This window comes from Lissotriton vulgaris, chromosome 11 (assembly GCF_964263255.1).
Source record: "Lissotriton vulgaris chromosome 11, aLisVul1.2, whole genome shotgun sequence".
Classification (NCBI taxonomy): Eukaryota; Metazoa; Chordata; class Amphibia; order Caudata; family Salamandridae; genus Lissotriton; species Lissotriton vulgaris.
In genome coordinates this window covers 124,523,494-124,545,262 of record NC_141699.1, presented here as the reverse complement: position 1 = coordinate 124,545,262, position 21,769 = coordinate 124,523,494, and the positions used below count along the sequence as shown (strand labels likewise).

Below are 21,769 nucleotides of genomic sequence, written 5' to 3'. Positions count from 1 at the left end.
CCCACCTCCAGACTAAGGCTGGCTACCTGCATTTGCTGGGGTTTACTATAAACATGCCGAAGTCCCACCTGACTCCTCAGATGCTCCTTTTCATCGGAGCGGCTATGGTCACAGTGCAGTTTCGGGCTTCTCCTGCTGACCAGCGAGTCGAGGATATTCAGGTGGTGATACCGAAGTTTCAGCCTCTATCCTGGATTTCGGTGTGCATGACTGAGGCTACTCAGACTCATGACCTCCTGCATCCTGTTGGATCATGCCAGATGGCGTATGTGGGCTCTGCAGTGGGACCGGAAGTTTCAATGGGTGCAGCATTAGGTGAATTTCTCGGACATGGTTCAGATCTTGGAGGGGAAAAAAAAAGAATAATTCTTGGAGGGAACTGCAAAAGACCTGCAGTGGCCGATGTCATGCAAAGCTGAATGGAGCGACCCAACGCTACGCTGAGGTACTGCTCACACAAAGTTTCTGAATCCATCTTGATGCCTGGGAAATTCAAAGATCAGGAATCTGCAGCTAGACGTCTCTATCAGATTAAAAGAACAAGAATAGGAAGAAGAAATAAGGAGAAAAGTTGGTGTGTTGGTGTGTTGCTTTGTGCGCAGCAGCCAACATTCTCTTTGCATTCGCCATGGTATGGATCTATTCTGTTTCATTAGATTTCATTTTTTTATAGGTTAGAAAAACATTACAAAACAATAAGTACCAGACCTGTGGGCAGGCAAGGGATCAAAACAACTCACTAGCATCCCGCGCTTCCCTCCCTCCCAACACACATGGCAAAAGAGTACATCTCAAAGGTAAGCTCCTTGTGTGGTGACCTAGTTGGAGTGGACATGGCTTCTGGATGGAGAAATAAAGGGGATGTAACTAAATGGCAAGATTAATCAATTGATGTTGGTTTATTTATGTGTCAATCCTAAAAACTAAGATAGTAATGACATGATAACTGCCTTAAGCCTGTGGGCAGGAATTATATGAAAAGTGGCCACACTCACAAAAGGCCTCCTCTTTAGGCTCTGAGACCATTGTTAGTTTCTCTATTCCCAGCAGATCCCAGATTAGGGGAAGCCAATCTCTACGTTCAGTGATTTTATCTGTGCCCCACAGTGCAAGTATGACCAGTTGAGCTGCAATAACAGACATGGCTATCTGTCTGCCTTTTATTAAATGAGAGGGAAGGTTTGCTTATAACAATATGTATGCAAGGAAGCCGGGTCTTGCATGTTGTGTCCAGATCATATATTATTATGATGATAGTTTTGTAGAGTGCATAGGTACCCAATCCAGGTTTCCCAGCACTGAGCACTTCATGGTATAAAGACCAGGTCTAACAGCACGCATAGATTCAGAAGAGCGAGGTCTTTAGATGACCTGATCCAAGTATGTGGTAAGCTAGGGGTATACCCTAAGCAAGTGCAGTAGAGACCCCATATTCTTACACCCTCTCCGACATTTGCTGCACTTCTCAAGGTCTCAGTTGTGAATACTGCAGGAGTCAAATGCTAGTAGCACGTGATCTTCACCTTTTTTTCTATACCTGCAGCCGAATTGGCTGTGCTTCTGGCTCTGTGGTGAACATCTGAACCTTATCGGAGAGTTTACTGTCTAATACACCCCTCCTACCACTTCTGACCTGCTGGCCTCTTTTATTGTTTTGTGAATAAATAGATTATATATTTAGGCTAGAAAGTGGTAATCATCTGTTTAGGAAAGCAGCCATTTCTCGCATTTGGTTAGCTGCCTGCTTACAAAGGGTTTGACCAATTTACCTAATAGCTAAAGTTGATTCCTAAAGTAGTCCATCCATTCGTTTTCTGCAAGACCATAATTTCATTTCAATTGCTCAAACAAAATAATACCTGAGACATCAAATATCTGACCTGCCATCTTACACCCAGCCTCTTGCCGTAATCTGTAGCAATCACTGTGGAATGCTGGAACAAGTCGGGGTTAGAAATATTAGGGGTCAAAGGCAAATGGGAAAGAAGTCAATTTATTCTTGCACTAACCATGTTCTTATTATTATAGTTTTGTAGAGCGCATAGATACGGACTCAATGTTTCTCATCGCTGAGCACTTCATGGTATATCGAGCAGGTCTAACAGCATGCATATAGTTAGGTCATTAGAGAAAGATCATCAATACCTCATTGAAACAGGCAAGGTATTCAACAATTTGGGACCCGTATAGGAGAAGAACCTGCTCCCTAGACAGTTTCTCACTCTTGGAACTGAGGAAAGATTGGTATTGCACAATTGAAGAGGACAAGTACGCAAGTAAGACGTCACCAGCTGTCTAAGGCAAAAAGGACCTGAATTTGACATGTTTATATGCATGAAGCACAGAGCTTTAAAATTAATTTGTTTCTTGATCGGAAGCCAATGGAGATCCTAAAGAAGCCTGGAAGTAGAAGTATATTTAGGAGGATGTAGTAGTAAGTCTGGTAGCCTGATTCGGAACTATCCGGAGCCGCTAAAGTGATAACTTGGGGACCAAATGTAAAGAACGTTGCCGTAATCCAACCTAGAGTCAATCAGTGCCTGTATTAATGTTCTTTGGGCAGAAACGGGGAGGCACCTGAGTATTTTCTTTAGCCATCTCAGAACGCAGAAGCCAGGTAAGACTAATTTAGTGATCTGATCATTCATTGAGAGCCTATTGTTGAGCCAGAAGCCTAGATTTGCGACTACTGGGACCAGAGTTCGGAAGGTGCAGAGAACCTCTGGTCACAAATGGGGTCTTCAGAGATGGGAGTGGTTGTCCACCAGTACAAGCTCAGATTTATTCCCATTCAATTTAAGGTAGTTGTTGTATATTTAAGCAGCCACTTTCGTGAAGCACATATACAAATCGTCAACTCTGCAATTTACCTTAGCTGACAGAGAGACAATAATCTAAATATCATCTGCCTGTGAAAAAAGCTTAAGGCTGCATCTCTACACGATATCTGCCAATGGCCGTACGTAAACATTGAATAGGGTCAGACCGAGCGCAGAGTCGTGTGGTATGCCAGATAGTGGGTAAGCATTAGAGCATGATTTTTATAGTATTAACCTGTAAAGAACAGCCCTGCAGCAATTAACTTAACCAATCAGAGTTCAGCCTTCAACACCCATATCCTCTAATCTTTGGAGGAGAGTTATGTAATTTACCATATCAAAGCTGTACTAAGGTCAAGAAGAAGCAGGGCTGCACTTCTGCCATTGTCAAACTGGAGCCTTAGCTGTTCAGTAACTCCAAGTAAAGTGGACTCCGCACTATACCTGGCTCTAAAACCTGATTGAGAGGGGTTAAATTATAAGGGTCCTCACAAACATTTAAGGCCATATGCCGTCACTTTGATCTTTGAAATAGTTATTGCATACAAGAAACACATAATAGTTGCATCCATCATTAATATATATATATATATATATATATATATATATATATATATATATATATATATATATTATATAGTCGTGTTTGCCAATGTTAACTGGCCTTAATTTACTAAGAGGCGTCAGCAGGAATTGAATGTGTGCCCAGCTACTGCTTCCCAAATACATTAGTTGCTAGAACCAAAAAGGACCTGGACAAAGGAAAAGCAAGGATGTCTCATTGAGACAATATTGCAGGGCGAAGTCCTCCTCTCCCTTGTCACAATGGACACTCTAGCTTTCCTAATGAGTACTCCTTCTACAGTTTTAGGGGTCAACTATGAGAGCCCCTCCTGGACAAAATAAAACAGAAATGTCAGGATGGGCCAGACGTACAGATGGCGGTGGACTCATCTTTAAAAGCAAGTTACATCTTGGCCTCTTCTAGTCCCCAAAAGAAAACAGGACATGGCTTAACATTCTCATTTTAAATTATTTTGATATGGATGTTGCTTTATTTTTCCCCTTCAAGACGCTAAAGTCCCAGGAATTACAAATGTTTCCTTACTTTGAGGTGGGTCTCACCTAGGAAGGTATATTCCAGATCAGCATTGTTATATGTTTAGATGGCACTTCAACAGCATTAGTGCAAAATTAGTAACAACACAATAGAAAACCAGTACCGATGAAAAGATTGGAAACTGATCACACAAAACTTACAGTGCAACTATCACGTAGTGTGTCAAATTTCTGCTGGATTTCATCTCGATGTGCCTAACGGTTGAGGAAAAAAACCAAATGTAAACATTGTAGTAGTAGCTTGATAAGTCTTTGGAATGACAATTATGTACCCATGGCTGGTTCTTGTGGTACATTTAACAGAACTACTTAAATCATTTTAGGTTCACAATATTCTTCAACCACAAAGATAACCCCCAAATAACTGAAGCGAAAGGTGGTCAAACAATAAAATAGTATGTTTAATAGATGAATTTGGTTTGAAGATATATGATCAAAAATAGATAGTGAGTTCAAGGATAATTAACTAATGGTAACCACTTGTTTAAAACCCTAGAGAGTAGGGAGAACCACCCAAGACTTGCACTTCACAGTGTCCAACACAATTTATCCCTGCCAAGTTAGAAAATATTCTCTATTTCGATCATATGGAAAAGAAGACAACTGCCAGCAGCACTAGCTGTGCTCTTCTATTCGTATCTTACCCTAAGAGCTTGTATCTCCTCCTCAGCCTCTGCGGTCGTCTCTTCCAGTTCAGTCTTTGCTTGACGTAGTTGAGCCTCCAGAGCTGAACGGGCAGACTGTAGACCAGAGATTTGAGACTCCCTTTCCTGAAGGGTCAGCTGAAAATCTGTAAGCTGCCGCTTTAGTTCGAGCTTTTTTTCCTCATGTTCCAAGCTTACCTGGAATAAGATAAGTGACATTATGTTGGCATGTATCACATTCGGTATATTGTATTTTTATCTCCTTTAATAATTCCTGAATTTTCAACAACTGTCTTTTAGTCATTCCAGGCTCTGTTACTAAACTAGCTGGTCCTTCATTCACACGCATAATGTAATTTCCCGTAGTGACATGATGCAGTGTTCAAACTTCTTATTTTCAGTTCAACAGACACAACTAGTAAGACAAACATTGCACAAATCAATATTGCATACAGCACAGAAATTGATTCATGCCAGAAGATTCAACGTTTGTTGTATTTAAGACTTTTTTGCAGTCCTAATTTTCTAGTATGTTTACTGAAAAACATGTATCAAAATCTTAAGAACTAAAGGAACAAGTTACTTACCTTCAGGAGCGCATTATCTGGTAGAGGGAGGAGCTAGCTGCAGATTCCTTACTTTAGAACCCTCCCTCAGGTGCAATAGTGGATCCAGATTTTTTTTCCACGGTACGTCAGAGCATCGAAAGAGGGCGCTGCATGACTCCGTACCGATATCATCACTCGATGTGACATCAACAGAATCCATATAACCCCCGCGCTGACGGCAGTTTCTTTTGTGACTATTTTACGCGCTCCAAACATGGCGCCTCATGTAGAAACTGCCTGTTGAAATAGTGTGCTAAAATAATAAACACCTATGTGTCAGATAATCACTCAATTGATAATTCATTATGTGAATTTGTTAACAAAATCATTGAGACCAAAGAGGACTCAGTCGCAAATAATCACGTAGGGCTTAAATCAGTATGTGAAGACTGATAAGGAAATCTTTGAGACCAAAGAGTACTCAGTTTGCAGAGTTGGGAGAATGGGAGGGGTATAAGGAATCTGCTGCTAGATCCTGTTTCTACCAGACAATGCAATACCAAGGGTAAGTAACATGTTCTTCGGATAGAGAAATCTAGCTGTAGATTACTTACTTTTGAATCAAATACCAAAGCATACTATCCCCAGAGGAGGGTCTGCGAACTGAGACTACTAAAAGTCTCCAACTCAGAACAAAATCAGTCTAGAACCAGAGAAAAAACAAGACCTACATAATAATGTAGATGAGCAACAACATGCTTTACAATTGAAAATCCTATGGAAGATACACAGATAAGTAAAGTGGCAATACGTTAAAAAGCATGGAAATAAAATGATCCATGTGAGTAAGACATCCATGTGAGTAAGACAACCATGATAGAAGCCAACAAACAAGATGAATAGAAGACTGTTCGCACCCTTAAGGGGACTAAATTCATGCATGCTCACCGCATAAGCACTGCGGAGAGGACCGCAGTAAGAAAGGTTACAGACATAGAAAGCATGGGAAGAACGTTTCCCATGATAGTAGGACAATTTGCCAAATTACTCTACAATAAAAACTATTGGTGCGCATATCCAGATTCTAACATTGTGTTCGATACTTGAGAAACCCAAATCAGTAGGTCATGTCATGGAGAAATCTCTGTGCCATATCTAGTTTTACCCAAACCAGACCTACTCTGCAACACAGAGAGAGATGTTTATCATTCATGGTAAAGCAAAATTGATGCTCCAGAAAAAATTGTGTAAGCCAATAAATCATATATGTGTATTTGTAGGCGCACGTTCACCACAAAGGGTATCATGGCGTCGAATGACAGATATGTATTACAACCCACATCACTGCTACTCATTTTATCAACCTCAGAAGGATGAAGGGTTGAGTGAACACACCAAGATAAGAACCTGTGACTATAAGGTTAAACACAGGTTCCTACAGAGGATGCACAGTCCACTAAGCCATCAGAACACCAATAGCAACTGGTGGCCTAGAACCGGTCATATTTCTAGGAAATTTGAATAGCGACGATACCAATACAACTAGGACATCTCCAAGAAATAATCTGATATAGGCAGTTATTTATTTTACTCCTATGTATTGACAAAGAAAAATATAACACACAGAAATAAAGTAAAGCCGAATAACCAGTCCGAGAATTCTGACATAATACCATGGAAACCATAGTGGTGATTGCACCATGTTTAACAGCAACAGCCATCCAAAACGTTAGCATAATACAAATTGCCAAAGACAGCATTAGCAAGCAATAGAGTATAATGATGAAGAAGATATACAGAATGAAAAGGAAACCTTGAAGCCTAGTGAAACTCAAGGTTAGCACAATATTACAATATGAATAGAGAACAAAAGCCATCTACAAAAAGTAGAAGCTGTGAGGCTAATGCTTAGTCTCCTTATGGCCACATGTCGGAATACCTTCAGAGAGAAGAAAAGGTACATCATTAGAGGGAAATGACTCCAGAAAGAAGAATTCTTTAGTCATAACGTAAAGTATTATAACAATCCCAAAAGAGTCAAGAATATTAAGAACCCTGTTAGAAGGTGGTTCTGACACTATGGGCCGCCCGGATTTTTCGCTTTTTGAGCACCTAATTGTTGAGCTTTTACTGTGGGGGAGCCTCATAATCTGGGACTCGCCCACAGTGAACACATAATGAAGGAGACTGCATGGAGATTTTGCTGGTGTACCCCTGGCTTGACTAGGCACCTGCGCAGCAGCTGGAGTATGGGGCACCACGCTGGTTACATGCAGACACATGTGTACATGCGTGTGTACATGCGTGTGCACACGTGTAAGGAATGCGCAGGGGAGATTCCTAGCGTGCGCAGTCCAGAAGCAGCTACATAGTGAATGGTGTGGCAGGACTTATGCAGAATTGGGTGGTGACAGGGAACAGGCTTTATACACTGAAAGGGAACATGCCAGGGAAAGTCGGTGTGTTTTACTGTGTTTTTTACACTTCAGTATTCCCTTATGGGAAGGTGGAACCCATGGCTAGAGTAACTTCCCCAAGGCCTACAGATTCCTGACATGCACAAATGTCCAGTGTAGCAGATATGTAAATGAGTATTGTGCAGCATCCAAAGTCCTATTTGTACTGCTTTTGGGTCGTCCAGAAATATCATATTTCTCCGAGTCCCAGGCTGGGGTCTGGCCATGGCAAGTTAGATTAATGACCTTTCTTCCCAGAGCGAGGATCTTCCCTCCGAGGACAAAAGATAGGTGGAGATATAAGCCAATCCATCAACTGCTGTCGCTGGGTGCAAGGCACCAAGCTGAACTGCCAAGCTGAACTATGTAAAGGCAGTGAGGGGGAGTTGGGTTTCAGAGGCCATGTGGCCAGAGACACTGGACGACTCCATTTTGAACAACCCAGAGGCTGGACAAGAAGGAGGGAGGGGGCAGGGAAGTGATGTGTCGCTGTGTGATAGGACACACAGAGACTTCCTGCCAGCCCCCTACTCAACTTTTAAAAAGCACTTGCACAGGAAGAGAAGCTCTCTCTGGGGTGTGGTCTGCTGAGGCGAAAGGTGCTGGAGCCTGGTGCAATGGGCAGTTGGAAGGAGGACACCCCTGATTGCCCCACAGACCCCTAACAGTGCCAGAAGAAGAGCCCAGGACCGGGGCGCAGAAGAGAGGCCTCAGGGCAGGGAGAAGAGAGGCGCAGGGAGCCAGTGAAAACCGCTCCCTGTAGAATGCACCCTCTTGGAGACCCGGAGGACGAAGGAGAGTGCTCCCAGTGGCTGGGGGACGCCACCAAGAGCAAGAAGACGCGAAAATGGGGCCAATTGGACTCCAGGGGGCCGAGATATGCCCCGAGAAGGTAGGCGACCTTTGACCCTATCTGGGACCGACGACGAAGCGGCTGGGGCTTGGCCGCCGGTCGCACTCATGCCCCCGGGGTGGGTCAGGTCCCGGGGGCTGCCCCAGGAAGAAGCAAAGCCATTGCGCCCCCCATGAAGATGCCCGAAGGGGGCCAGGAGCCCACCCTGGCCCCCGGTGATGTTAAGGAGGGGGCGGGGGATCGCCGTGGCGTCCCCTTGAAAATTGACCCCAGGGGGCGCCAGGAGCCCACCCTGGCCCCCCATCGAAGCGGGATGCGGAACGGAGGGGCCGGCTCCCGCGGCAGCACGCGAGGGTGCTGGCCAGGCAGGGAGCTAGCGGGGGCTACCGGGGGTGGGCTCCCCAGGCTGCCCTCCAATGATTGGGCATGCGGGGGTCCCGGAGGAGACCGGGACCCCCAAGAAGAGCAAAAGGAGATGCCAGGGGCCTGGGTGGGACCGGGAAATAGAAAATCATCGGATCGGTCGGCGGTGGGCTCCCCAAGCCGAATGACTCACCTAGGGGTCCGGGCGGGACCGGACCCTCCCACGAATGTCCGCAGCGACGAGGGGCACACATCGCGGCTCTCCCGGCACAGCCGGAGAGCCGCTCATCTCCTATCCATGGAAATCGTCATGAAGCGCCCCAGAATGCCTTGCTAGGCCTTAGGAAATCAGCTGCTTTGGGTGCTGGTGCCCCCAGAGGAGGGGGGGTCACCCTCAATTGTTGAAGGTGGGGCAGGGGAGCTGCAGGAGCCACACAGCCTCCCCCAGCCCAAAGAAGAAAAGTCCCACCCTAGGTGTCCTGGGGACTAGAAGGAATAACCCCTCAAGTGCTCAGCTAGCATTTGAACATCTCCTTGGCTGCAGCTTTTGTTCTACAGCTGGAAGTGTGTGGAGAAATGTGCCAATGGAAGAAGGGCTGAGTTGGAGATGTCTACAGAAGAGCATCCTCTGGAGGTGAAAAGGTGTAATCGCACTGAAATGCATTTATTAATGGTTATTTCTTTTAAAGGGACTGATGTTCCATCTGAAGTACTGTTTTAAGGTGATGTCATAAGCAAAGTGGATATAAGTGGCTATACACTCTGGCTAGGGTGTCTGACCGTATTTACAACTTAATCCTGTGATCATTTGTGATGCCTTTAGGGGCTGTAATTGCCATGCATTTTTAATGATATCCAAATGTGAGAACTGTCATTCTAAAGTGTGCGTAAACATGTATTCTTGCTGCTGCGCTTAGATGAAGACCCCAGACTGTTAGCCTTTAAGATGTAGAGGTGCATACTGTATGGTCAGTAGGAGATGCTCAATCAGGGTCATGTGTCACCAAGGCAGGTGTAGCCTGTTTAATGCTTGTTGAGATAATGGGGGGGATCGCCACTGGAATGGTTCTAGTGCGCAGGGCCCTCGCTCCAGGTTAAGACCAATTCACTGCATTGGGGGCAAGATGATGTGCATACATGGGAGTGGTGGTACTAGACCCCAACCCCCTGCGGGGGTGGAGATGTTATGCAATGTCACCAAGTAATTCCATCAGCTTATGTATATTTGTAAATTGGTGTTTAGTATTGAGTGGTGTGTGTGTTTAATTAAATGTACTCTTACTTTTATAAAGCAAAGTACAGACTGGACAATCAATTATTGAGTTATTTTTGCGCACCTGGAAATGGTGATTACTAGCCCACACCACCTCCCTTGAGAAAGCCTCAGACTGCTCTGCAACGCTACCCTCTGAGAGTCAGGCGCTGCAGTAGGGTGTTTGGTTCCCAGTGAAGGACAAATGTGTCATGTTATTTGTGCAGGCCTCACAGATGCTGCCTCGTTTCCCAACATTGGTGTCTAGCGGCGGGAAACATAGTATCCCATTCTGGTGTGAATGTATAGCAGTTGATTAGTCCAGTTTAGCCACACATTACCTATGCAGTAATGAGCAAATGGAAAAGCGCAAGGATCTGAGAAGGGTTCAAAGTTTTGGTTATGTGAACTAAAGGTATGGGAAAGGAAAGCCCCGCGCCCATATGTATCATGTGAAGATATTATGGTTTAAATGTAAACTGTATTGATTTGACCGCGCTATGTTGATTATAATGTGCTAGCGGAATGGTGGTTTCCAGGAAATGATTACAAACAAATGTTCTAAACCATATTGTACACCTTTGAACCCTAACACTACACCTGCATGAGGAGGGTGTCTCCTCAAGAGATAGGGACAGCAACTGATACAGACATCACAGAGGCGGGTGTAGGGGTGGATTGACCTTAATGGGGAGTCAGGAGAAAAAGGGGTCGTGTGAGGTTCCCGTGCTTTTTAAGGGCAGGGAGGGTTTCCACAGAAGGGGCCCCAGCTATCCTTCCGCTGCTGAAAGTTCTTGCTATTGGCGCAGGCCAAAACCGCTGGAAGGGTGGGGCAGGAGGTTTCGTCACCCTGGGTAGTAACCCCCCCAGGGGTTCCCATGGTGGGGGACCCCAACAAACTTTTCCCACGGTGGGAGGAGGATGTGGTAGAGTAGTGTCCGGCAGGCCCCCCTATGGTAATTGGTGGGGAGGTGAGCAACCCAGGGGTGGCCCCTGGTAGTGGGTGGCCGCAAAGAGAGTTGTTCTTGAGTGATGGTGTGTAGTGGTAGCCCCTAGGTACCCTAGGTGGGCAAGGTAACTGACCCAGTGGAGATATGAGTGGGGGTGATGTGCTCCCTAGTTTCCAGTTGAAGGGTTAATGGTGGTCGGTGACCAGTCCAGTAGTTCCTGTGGTACTTGAACCCCAGGAGCTGGTGGAGGAAACCTGAGGTGGTGGCTGGGGCGATTCCTAGCCGGTAACCAGTCAGGTAGGTCCTGTGGGACTTGGACCCAAGGACCAGGAGCATGGGGGTGTTACCCTAGCTCGAGGCAGGAGGAGGACTTCTACAAGGTAGGACCAACCTGAACACAGGTGGGGCCTATCTTAAGTGAAGGTACATTGTGTTTCGCGAAGGGGTGGTGCAGGTCTTGCCGGGATCTTTAGGGACCCTGGCTGAGAGTGGCAGTACTACCCTGAAGGCAGGTGGGGCCTATCTTAAGTGAAGGGACCCTGCTCTTCAGTAGGGGTGGTGCAGGCCATCCAGGGACCATGTAGGTCCCTGGACGGTCTCCCAAGGCGCTGCCGGGTGACCGGGGAGAGCCATGAGAAGTGGGCCTGGGTCTAGCTAACGCGGGGCCCACCGGCTCTCTGAGGGTACTCCGGGAGGAGAGCGCGCCTCTCGGAGGGAAGGGTGCACAGGCCCTATCCCCGCAGCGTAGAACAGGAATGGGTTCTAGGTTCCGAGGGAAGGTTCAGTGTGGAGCTACTGACGGGGGAATGAGCTGTAGGGGGTCTGACCAGGGACCCTCAGTGTTCCTTCCTAGCACTGCCAGCGTGGTAGTGAGACTGGTCTGAGGTCCTATTTTTGGAGTCAGGCTAGTGGTCGGAGGAGCTTTTCCGTGTGAGAAAAGCATAAGTGGCTGTGCTTTCTTTAGGGAAGCCAATCATCCGGAAAGGGTGGTGGCAGCAAAATGACCTCAGCAGCAGGCTGAGGGTGAGGGTCCAGAGAAGTTGCATCTTTAGGGTGCAAGGACCAAAACCGAGAGAGGGTTCTGGTTGGAACAAACTCTGGAAGGGAGACCAGCTAGTGACCCGGGGATGGGATGTAGACCTATCCCAGGAGACCGCATCAGTGCCGAGGTACTGTACCCTTGTCCAGAGAAGGGGTAGGCATAGTGTTGCATGCCCAAGGGCAAAGGTGGGCTTAGTTAGGCTGAGTCCATGTAGACCATGAGTGACCTGGAGGTATCTAACCTAAAGCCTGGAGGGTTCTTAGGGTAGTCTGGGATCCCTGTCATGGGTGGAGATTTCATGGATGGGAGAGCAGGTGGTCTGAGCGGATAACTGGTGAGTAAGGGGGGGTCTGGTCAGAACCCCTTATAACTAGTTATCGCTGACTACGGAAGTGTACCCATGTAGAGTGGCTACTTCTTCCATGTAGGAATTAGCTGGGCGCGGCGTGTGTTAGAAGGTGGTTCTGACACTATGGGCCACCAGGATTTTTTTCTTTTTGAGCACTTAATTGTTGAGCTTTTACTGTGGGGGAGCCTCATAATATGGGACTCACCCACAGTGAACTCATAATGAAGGATACTGCATGGAGATTTTGCTGGTGTACCCCTGGCTTAACTAGGCCGCTGCGCAGCTGCATTTGGCACCACACTGGTTACATGCAGACACATTTGTACATGCGTGTGCACACGTGTAAGAGCTGCGCAGGGGAGATTCCTAGTGTGCGCAGTCCAGAAGCAGCTACATAGTGAATGGTGTGGCAGGACTTATGCAGAATTGGGTGCTGACAGGGAATAGGCTTTATACACTGGAAGGGAACATGCCAGGGAAAGTCAGTGTGTTTTACTGTGTTTTACACTTCAGTATTCCCTTATGGGAAGGTAGAACCCATGGCTAGAGTAACTTCCCCAAGGCCTACAAATTCCAGACATGCACAAATGTCCAGTGTAGCGGATGTGAAAATGAGTATTCTGCAGAGTCCAAAGTCATATTTGTACTGCTTTTGGGTCGTCCAGAAATATTATATTTGTCTGAGTCCCTGGCTGGTGTCTGGCCCTGGCAGGTTAGATTAATGACCTTTCTTCTCAGAGCGAAGATCTTCCCTCCAAGGAGAAAAGATAGGTGGAGCTATAAGCCAATCCATCAACTGCTGTCACTGGGTGCCAAATGCAAAAACCACAGTTGGACAGAATGCAGAACAATGCCATACATTCACCCCAGTACAGAGATCTGGGCCTAAATCCATCTTTTTTTGCACTCCACACCACCCCAGTTCAGACATGGCCATATGCAAATCAGCCAAATCAGTGATGTCATCAGTGATGTCATTTGAGTTGTAATCAGTGATGTCACTGACCATGCCATGAATGATGTAATATGTGACATCATCAGCAGTGGATTGCGGGTGCGCGAAATATAGTTAGTACAGCTAACTATACAGGAGCGATTTCAATGGTTTTGTATGAGTGAAATGTCCAGCTAACCTAAAACTTAGTTTTTTGAGTGAATTTCAAAGGTTTTTTTAAATGCTAATTCCTAACTATATAAGGCCTGAAACCTATGGTTTTTTTCAGTGAGTTTGCAAGGTTTTTAAATGCTAATTCCGAACTATATAAGGCCTGAAAGCCCACCAGGAATCTCCAGTATGCGCCAGGGGACTGCATTGCAGAGAGGTGTAATGAAGCCACGCCTTTTTTTACACCTCTCTGCAACGCAGCCCCCGTGCAGGTTTGAAGAGGGGGAACTAATTACCCTTCATACTGGGGGGCCTCTAGGGGCCAACTAGCACACCTGAAACCTCCAGTATGCGCCAGGGGGCTGCATTGCATAGGTGTGATGAGGCTATGCCCCTTGTTACACCTCTCTGCAACGCAGCCCTGTGGCGCGTTTGCAGAGGGGGAACTAATTCCCCTTGCATACTGGGGATCCCTGGGGGCCAACTAGCCCACCAGGAGCCTCCAGTGTATGCCAGGGGGCTGCATTGCAGAGAGGTGTAATGAGGCCACACCCTTTTTTACACCTCTCTGCAAAGCAGCCCCCGTGCATGTTTGAAGAGGGGGAACTAATTCTCCTTGCATACTGGGGGTCCCTGGGGGCCAACTAGACCACCTGGAACCTCCAGTATGCGCCAGGGGGCTGCATTGCACAGAGGTGTAATGAGGCTATGCCCCTTTTTACATTTCTCTCCAACGCAGGCCACTGGCGCGTTTGCAGAGGGGGGACTAATTCCCCTTGCATACTGAGGGTCCCTGGGTCATATCTGCCCAAACGCCGATATTCCGAACAATTGAAAATGACTTTTCTTGAGAAAGTTTTATTTGGATTATCATGTCCTATACTTTGGAATTTTTGAAAGAATGACTTTGAGGATGCTATAAATTACTCAAGTCTGCCAGAATTGTGTGGGTAAAATTGATGCCTAGTCACTTTGAATAAGAATGTACTTACGTCTCGTCTAACATTTGGAAGAAATATCTAGTTATATGACAACAGGATACCGACATAACTTGAAGGAAATAAGAACGCCCTGAAGAAGTTCTGTTGTACAGAACGAAACGCGTCGGCGGTCTGTGGCACATAAACTTAAGGAAAATAAAAGCATTTGAATATACACCAAGATTCAGCGCTTCAATAGGGACTCTTAGTGATATGATTTGATTGGACTTATTGTGCAAGTGGTGCTGTGCCAAACTTTGGTATATTCTCCACTACTCTCTACTACTTACTCTCTACTACTCCACTACTCTCTAATACTCACTCTCTACTACTCATTCTCTACTACTCTCTCCCTACTACTCTCTACTACTCACTCTCTACTACTCACTCTCTACTACTCACTCTCTACTCTCTACTTCTCACTCTACTACTCTCTACTACTCACTCTCTCTACTACTAACTACTACTCACTCTCTACTATCTACTATTCTCTCTCTGTTACTCACTCTACTACTCTCACTCTGTGTTACTCACTCTACTACTCTCTCTCACTACTCACTCCCTACTATACTACTCACTCTCTACCACTCACTCTCTACTACTCACTCTCTACTACTCACTCTCTACTACTCACTCTCTACTACTCACTCTCTACTACTCACTCTCTACTACTCACTCTCTACTACTCTCTACTCACTCTCTACTACTCTCTACTGCACTCTACTAACTCTCTACTAACTCTCTACTAACTCTCTACTCACTCTACTGCTCACTCTACTACTTACTCTCTACTACTCACTCTCTACTACTCACTCTCTACTACTCACCCTACTATTCACTCTACTACTCTCTACTACTCACTCTACCACTCACTCTCTATTACTCACTCTCTACTCTCTACCTCTCTCTCTACTAGTCTCTACCTTTCTACCTCTACCTCTTTACCTCCACCTCTCTCTACACCCACACATATACACATATATATATATATATATATGCATTTATATATATATGTGTATATATATATATATATGTGTGTATATATATATATATATATATATATATATATATATATATATATATATATATATATATATATATATATATATTCATATTCACAGAATAGCTCCGCAGCACCTCCGGCAAGCAGTACAGCCACACCAGCGAGAGAGGAGACGGACCACAGGATCAGGTGCAAAGATTTATTTAGCACAGAGAAACAGCTACGCGTTTCAGGCTCCACGAGCCCTTGATCACGCTGCTATATATATATATATATATATATCCAAACAAACGATCTCGAACCTCCAACCAGTGGCGAACAAAGACCAGCGAATCCCAAAGTAAGGCAAAGATGTTTTATTGCACCAGTTTCAAAAAAGCACGCAGCGGGCTGACGCGTTTCGGGCGAATGCCCTTGATCACAGAGATATATATATATATATATATATATATATATATATATATTACCTACTGGCAGTCGCCAGTAGGTAGTTATGGTTAGGATCTACTTTCCATAGGAAATTCGCAACATTCTATTGGGAATAACTTTGGCGCCTGTGGACGAATCTTCGCGAATTTCTCAAAGTTCGTGGCCCGCTCCGCTCCTTCCCTGAAAATGTGGGGGGGATTCGTCAAGCGGGGGCCGAGATAAAAGGGGGGTCCCAAAACGTGTTTTGCCCATGTTAATTTCCATTGGGCGGTCGAACTCCCTTTCAGCCCGAATGGCTGAATGGATTTCCACCAAACTTGGCAAAATTGTAGGGACTGGTAGCCCGATGTGCCTTTGCTATGTCTCAAGATATGTGCTCCAGTGGATTTTGAGTAATTTAGGTTCGAAAAAACATATATATCTATGGCCGCGCCCAGGTACCGCCGCCATCTTGTGTCTCGGTAGGATCGAGACACAAGAGGTGGCCAAAACAAAGGGGGAAAAGACCATAAGGGGGCAGAGTAGACCCCCCCCCTGACCCTCTAGGTTTAATGTAGGGGGTTATAAAAGGGCCCCACGGGGCAAAAAAACATTTTTTTTTTTATTTGCGCGGGGGGAGCGCCCGGTACGCGCACCGGGGAGCGGACCGGGGAGCGGTCCATGGGGAAAGAAGAATGACAGAGTTTTAAAAAAATGTAGCCTTTATTTATGAATTGGAGGTAGTTCTAAAAAGAACTGGTTTTTTTCTTCTTTTTGTTGTTTTATATTTTTTTTTGTGTTTTTTGAACATTTTGTACTTTTTTTGGCTTTTATGAACTATTTTTTTATTTTTTTGCTATTTTTATGGGGAGAAACAAAACACAGGGAATTGAAAATGGCTCAACTGGAGCAAAAAACAATAAGCATTTACAATGCAATGGTTTAAAGCTATTGGCATTGCTCATGACATTTCTTTTTTTTTTTTACTTATAAATACATGGCATTGTTATTTACATTGCCAACAGCTCTCTCAGCCCACACAGCTCTCACAGACCACACAGCTCTCACAGGCCACACAGCTCTCACAGCCCACACAGCTCTCACAGGCCACACAGCTCTCACAGGCCACACAGCTCTCACAGGCCACACAGCTCTCACAGGCCACACAGTTCTCACAGGCCACACAGCTCTCACAGGCCACACAGCTCTCACAGGCCTCACAGCCCACACAGCTCTCACAGCCCACACAGCTCTCACAGCCCACACAGCCCACACAGCTCTCACAGCCCACACAGCCCACACAGCCCACACAGCTCTCACAGCCCACACAGCCCTCACAGCCCACACAGCTCTCACAGCCCACACAGCTCTCACAGCTCTCACAGCCCACACAGCTCTCACAGCTCTCACAGCTCTCACAGCTCACAGCTCTCACAGCCCTTACGGTACCTATCAATCAATGTCCAATAGCTAAACAGGAGCACTCAAAGCAAAACTCTTCTTAAAGCACCAGGGGAAATCCGTTTTCAAGTGGCCCTCTGCCGGTGGTGTGTGCAGGTTAAATGGATAGGTCAATAGTATATATCAGCATGAATACTAATCAACAAAAAGCGAGAGTTGACTTCGGCCTCAGCTACCTTTTAGATGCAATCTATCAAAACCTGTCACTTCATCATACAGCCCGAAAACCAGATAAACCATTTCATCCTACGTAATGCAGAAAATGTCGAATTTATGGGCTAGAAACTCATCTCTCTTTTCAACTGCCTACAAAAAAAGATTAAAGTCCCAAACGCTTGGCAGGGCAGTATAACAAGAGCAGTGTATAAGACAGCGCGAAAAAAACTCCCCAGCGATCACAAAACTAGGCTCCTCGGTACTGCTGTGGAAATATTTACAAAACACACTCTTTGTAGCTCGCGGGACTGAGCACACAAATCTCCTGCCCTCACTTCACTATGTGGTAAGAGTGGATTTGACACTGCATTCAACAGACAGAATAGAGTGGCCAAAGTTAAAGAAACAAATTCGGACACTGAAGCCTTTCCAACCACTTTAAAAAGATTATGATTCAACAACACATAGGTACTTGGGGAGTACGAGCAAGTTAGTGCTTAAAATCAGGGCAATTAAATGCCTAGCCTATTGTTCTATGCAGGAGAATGTTTGTAAATGTGCCCTCATAACCGTTTTATGTTATTATGACAACGATTTCACATGTCAAGTCTTAAAGGTTATGGAAAGTAAACTACGGAAATGTTTCAGCAAAAATGTAATTGTTGGTGGTTGTAGTCACGAAGGCTTGAATTTGGTTTTGAAAGACTAGTTCGTAAAATTAAAAAAGCTTTTTTTTAGACTGTGATAAGTATTTAGGAAAGGTAAACCTCTCACCTGCTTCATCTTTTGTTAACGTAAGCTAACAACATCCTAGCAGACACAGGCCAAGCACGCTCCGTTATTAGTGGGGTAAATATCAGTGAAAATAAACTGCTTAGCCATAAACTATCCCCGCTCTCTCCACTTTCCCTGGAGGGGTCCGCTCTGAACTCTGCCCATTCAGTTAATAACTCTCTACGAAAACACGGCTAGTGAATTGTGCCGAAGGGAGCATAAGGGGAACAAAGCGGGCATGGACTGCTAGACAGATTGGTGAGGGGTGTACACAGTGTAGGAGAGAGAGTACAGGAAGAGAGTGTGAAAAGGAAGAGTGAGTGAGAGCCACAATGGCGGTGGGACTGATTATTAGATGCATTGTGTGTGCCTATGTTGGCTATTTGACTACGTTCTGCGACCTCGCGGCTGTGTTAAATAAATAAGTAAGAAATACACAATGACAGGATAAACTCACCATGTCTCAGGCGTGTGAGATGCAACGGCAAAATAAAGAACAAGTGGGGCCGGGGCCGGAGACACGGACAGCGGGAGGGGGGTGGGGCGGTTAAGCTAACAACATCCTAGCAGACACAGGCCAAGCACGCTCCGTTATCAGTGGGGTAAATATCAGTGAAAATAAACTGCTTAGCCATAAACTATCCCCGCTCTCTCCACTTTAACTCCAGCAGTGCTGGTAGTTGGTGTGCTGCAGTGCTGGTAGCAGGTGTGCAGCAGTGGAGGTGGGACGCGTGCTGCAGTGCTGGTAGTTGGTGTGATGCAGTGCTGGTAAGCAGGTGTGCAGCAGTGGAGGTGGGACGCGTGCTGCAGGAAGCAGTGCAGTGTAAGTGATGAAGGTGGGACGCGTGCTGCAGAAACTGGCGAATTGGAGGCGACAGGCGTGCCGCAGCAGTGGAGGTGGGAGGTGTGCTGCAGTGCTCGTAGCAGGTGTGCAGCAGTGGAGGTGGGACGAGTGCTGCAGGAAGTGGTGCAGTGTTGGTAGCAGGTGTGCTGCAGTGGAGGAGGTGGGACGCGTGCTGGAAGATGCAGTGCAGTGCCGGTAGTAAGCTACAGTGGAGGAGGTAGGAAGATGTGCAGTGGGAAGCGACAGGGCTACAAAGGAAAAGTGGGACATGTGCTGCAGGCTACAGCCAGGCGAAACCTAACGACACCACCAAAACAAAAAGATTCTTAATAAAGTAGTCATTGAAAGAATAGTGTGAATAGTAAAGTCAAAAACATTGAGCACTGTAGCAATATCCAAGAATGAAAGAAGAACCAAAGCAAGCAATGGCGTGAAAACTATAAAATATAAGATATAAAATATCCCTCGTGAGTAATATGACCCTGCACCACACCTATATGTACCTCTGGTGGTCCAACCTGACCCAAAACGCTGAATTAGCGTGTTATCGAGATGAAGTTGTGAATCAGAAAGGATGCTGAATGTGAATAAAAAATGTGTAAATGTGCAATAATCTTAATGAATCCAACGACTGAAAAGAACTCTCTAGCTAAGACAACATACCCCGGTTTCCAAGGAGTGACGTTCAGAAGGTAGCCAAAATCCTGAGGACCTTCGTGAGTTGCTAGAAATAAGAATTACGTAATTCAGTGAAATCCGGCTGATATAGTGAGCCAAATGCTCAAGATAAAATAATGGGACCGGGTCTCCGTCTTACCTAAAGGTGAACAAACGATCACCCCCTCGGTGTTCTGTCTGTATGAGGTCCAATGTCCATCTAAAATAAACATGCAAAGTGCTCAGTATCAATATAATACACTAAGCCCAATAGTGAAACGTTGCCGTAGCCGCAATGAGGTCATCCTTACCTCCTGGGACAAAAGCACTGTCAAGAACGGGTGTCCGTGTCTCCTATCATGTAAGCGGCGGAACGGAAAACAGGCGCCATGAATTTTACAAACATTTCGGCGTGGATACCACACGCCGCACGTACGTAACTAAACAACAATGACGGACTAGACCAAGAATCTCCCCTCATCTAAAATGGCGCTCAATTCAGGACAACTAAAGTCAGTGCAAGCCAAATAATAAAAAATTACGGACGTTTTCGGTAAGGCAGATTTGCTCACGGACAGCGGGAGGGAGGGCGGGCTCACGGACAGCGGGAGGGAGGGCGGGCACACGGACACCGGGAGGGGGGCCTACGAGGACACGGATAGCGGGAGGGGGGCAGGAAAGGAACGGACAGTGGGAGGGGGGCGGGAAAGGAACGGACAGCGGGAGGGGGGGCGGGAAAGGAACGGACAGCGGGAGGGGGGCAAGGAAGGCACTCACCTGGACTTCCTCGGGCGGCGGGCGGCCGCGGAATGACGAACACAAACATGGACGAACAAAAAAAATAAACCCCGCCCACGGCCGCGATGACGACATCGCAGAGGCGGAGAGGGAAAAAATCCCGGGAACGCCCACGAATCTGCTCCGGCCATGACGGACAGATCTCTGTTCTAATGGCTAGCCTCCATTTATGGAGCTAGCCAATGGAACAGAGGGCGTAATCCCAAGCCCACTCTGTTGTAACATAAGATTTCGCCTGCGCCGAAAAAATTAGGGTTTTTTGGGGCAATTGTAATTGTCACCAGCAAGGACGATGAGCTTTACGCTCTTTTGCCCATAGGAGATAAGCTTGCCACAATGAATGCATGTAATTCTAAAATCTTCAAATCGTTGTTGAATTCAAGGCATCGTCTCTGTTGTTTCTGGTCCCGATGGAGTGGGTTGCTTTCTTTTGGAGGTGGTCCTTGAAGACTGGGGGAGGTTACTGGCCAGTTCCCTGAACTCTGCAGCAGAATAGTTGTTTGGATGCTTGCGGGTCATATGCCTAATCATGGTATTGTTACCAAATGAATATTTTTTGTTTGGGTTGCCCCTTGAGAGTTCCATGCCACAGATTAGGCAAGTTACTTTGGGCACATTCACTTTTTTCTTGCCCTCTGGGATTGAAAAAAACTCCCATACAATGTGTGGCCTTGGCTTGAATGGGGTATTCTCTTCAGGCAGCCATCTTCTCCCCTCCTCCTCTTCCTGTTCCTCCCCCTCCTCTTCTTGACCGCCAATGTACTGTTGTGTTGGTCCTCTTGGTGGTGGTGGTGGTGGTGGTGCAGATGCTTCAGCTGTTGCTGCTACAGTAGCCATTTGAAAGTCTGTATTGCTGAAACAGGTCTTCCTCAGTCAAAGGACAAAGTCAGAATAAGGAAAAAAGGTGGGGTCTTTCATCATTTGGAAAACAGAACTGTTGTGGACCAATGAGAAGTGTTATTTTTAGGTCACAAGACCAGGGATTTCATCATTATGAAACCAAAACTGTTTTGCACCAATAAAAAGTGTTATTTTCAGGTCACATGACCGACGCGCTTTCGCGGCGCTCCCCCGGGCGCGTCGCGTAAGCGCGTCACATGTTTACGTTGCGCGATCGTATTAGCTCGAGTGCTTCCGGGTGCGCTTACGCCGTGCGTATCACGTGGAAGCAGCTACGCGACACGTCAC

General features: G+C 46.2%; 1 protein-coding gene across 1 annotated transcript in view; it reads right to left on the bottom strand.

Annotated features, from left to right (window-relative positions):
- Positions 1-21,769, bottom strand: part of CIT (citron rho-interacting serine/threonine kinase) — a 1,473,679-nt gene that overhangs the window by 741,678 nt on the left and 710,232 nt on the right. Inside the window, exons 23-24 of the mRNA XM_086942878.1 lie at positions 4,583-4,780; positions 4,080-4,133 (exon numbers count right to left, since the gene is read on the bottom strand). Coding sequence (XP_086799004.1) covers positions 4,080-4,133; positions 4,583-4,780 — 252 coding nt within the window. The remainder of the gene's footprint in view (positions 1-4,079; positions 4,134-4,582; positions 4,781-21,769) is intronic.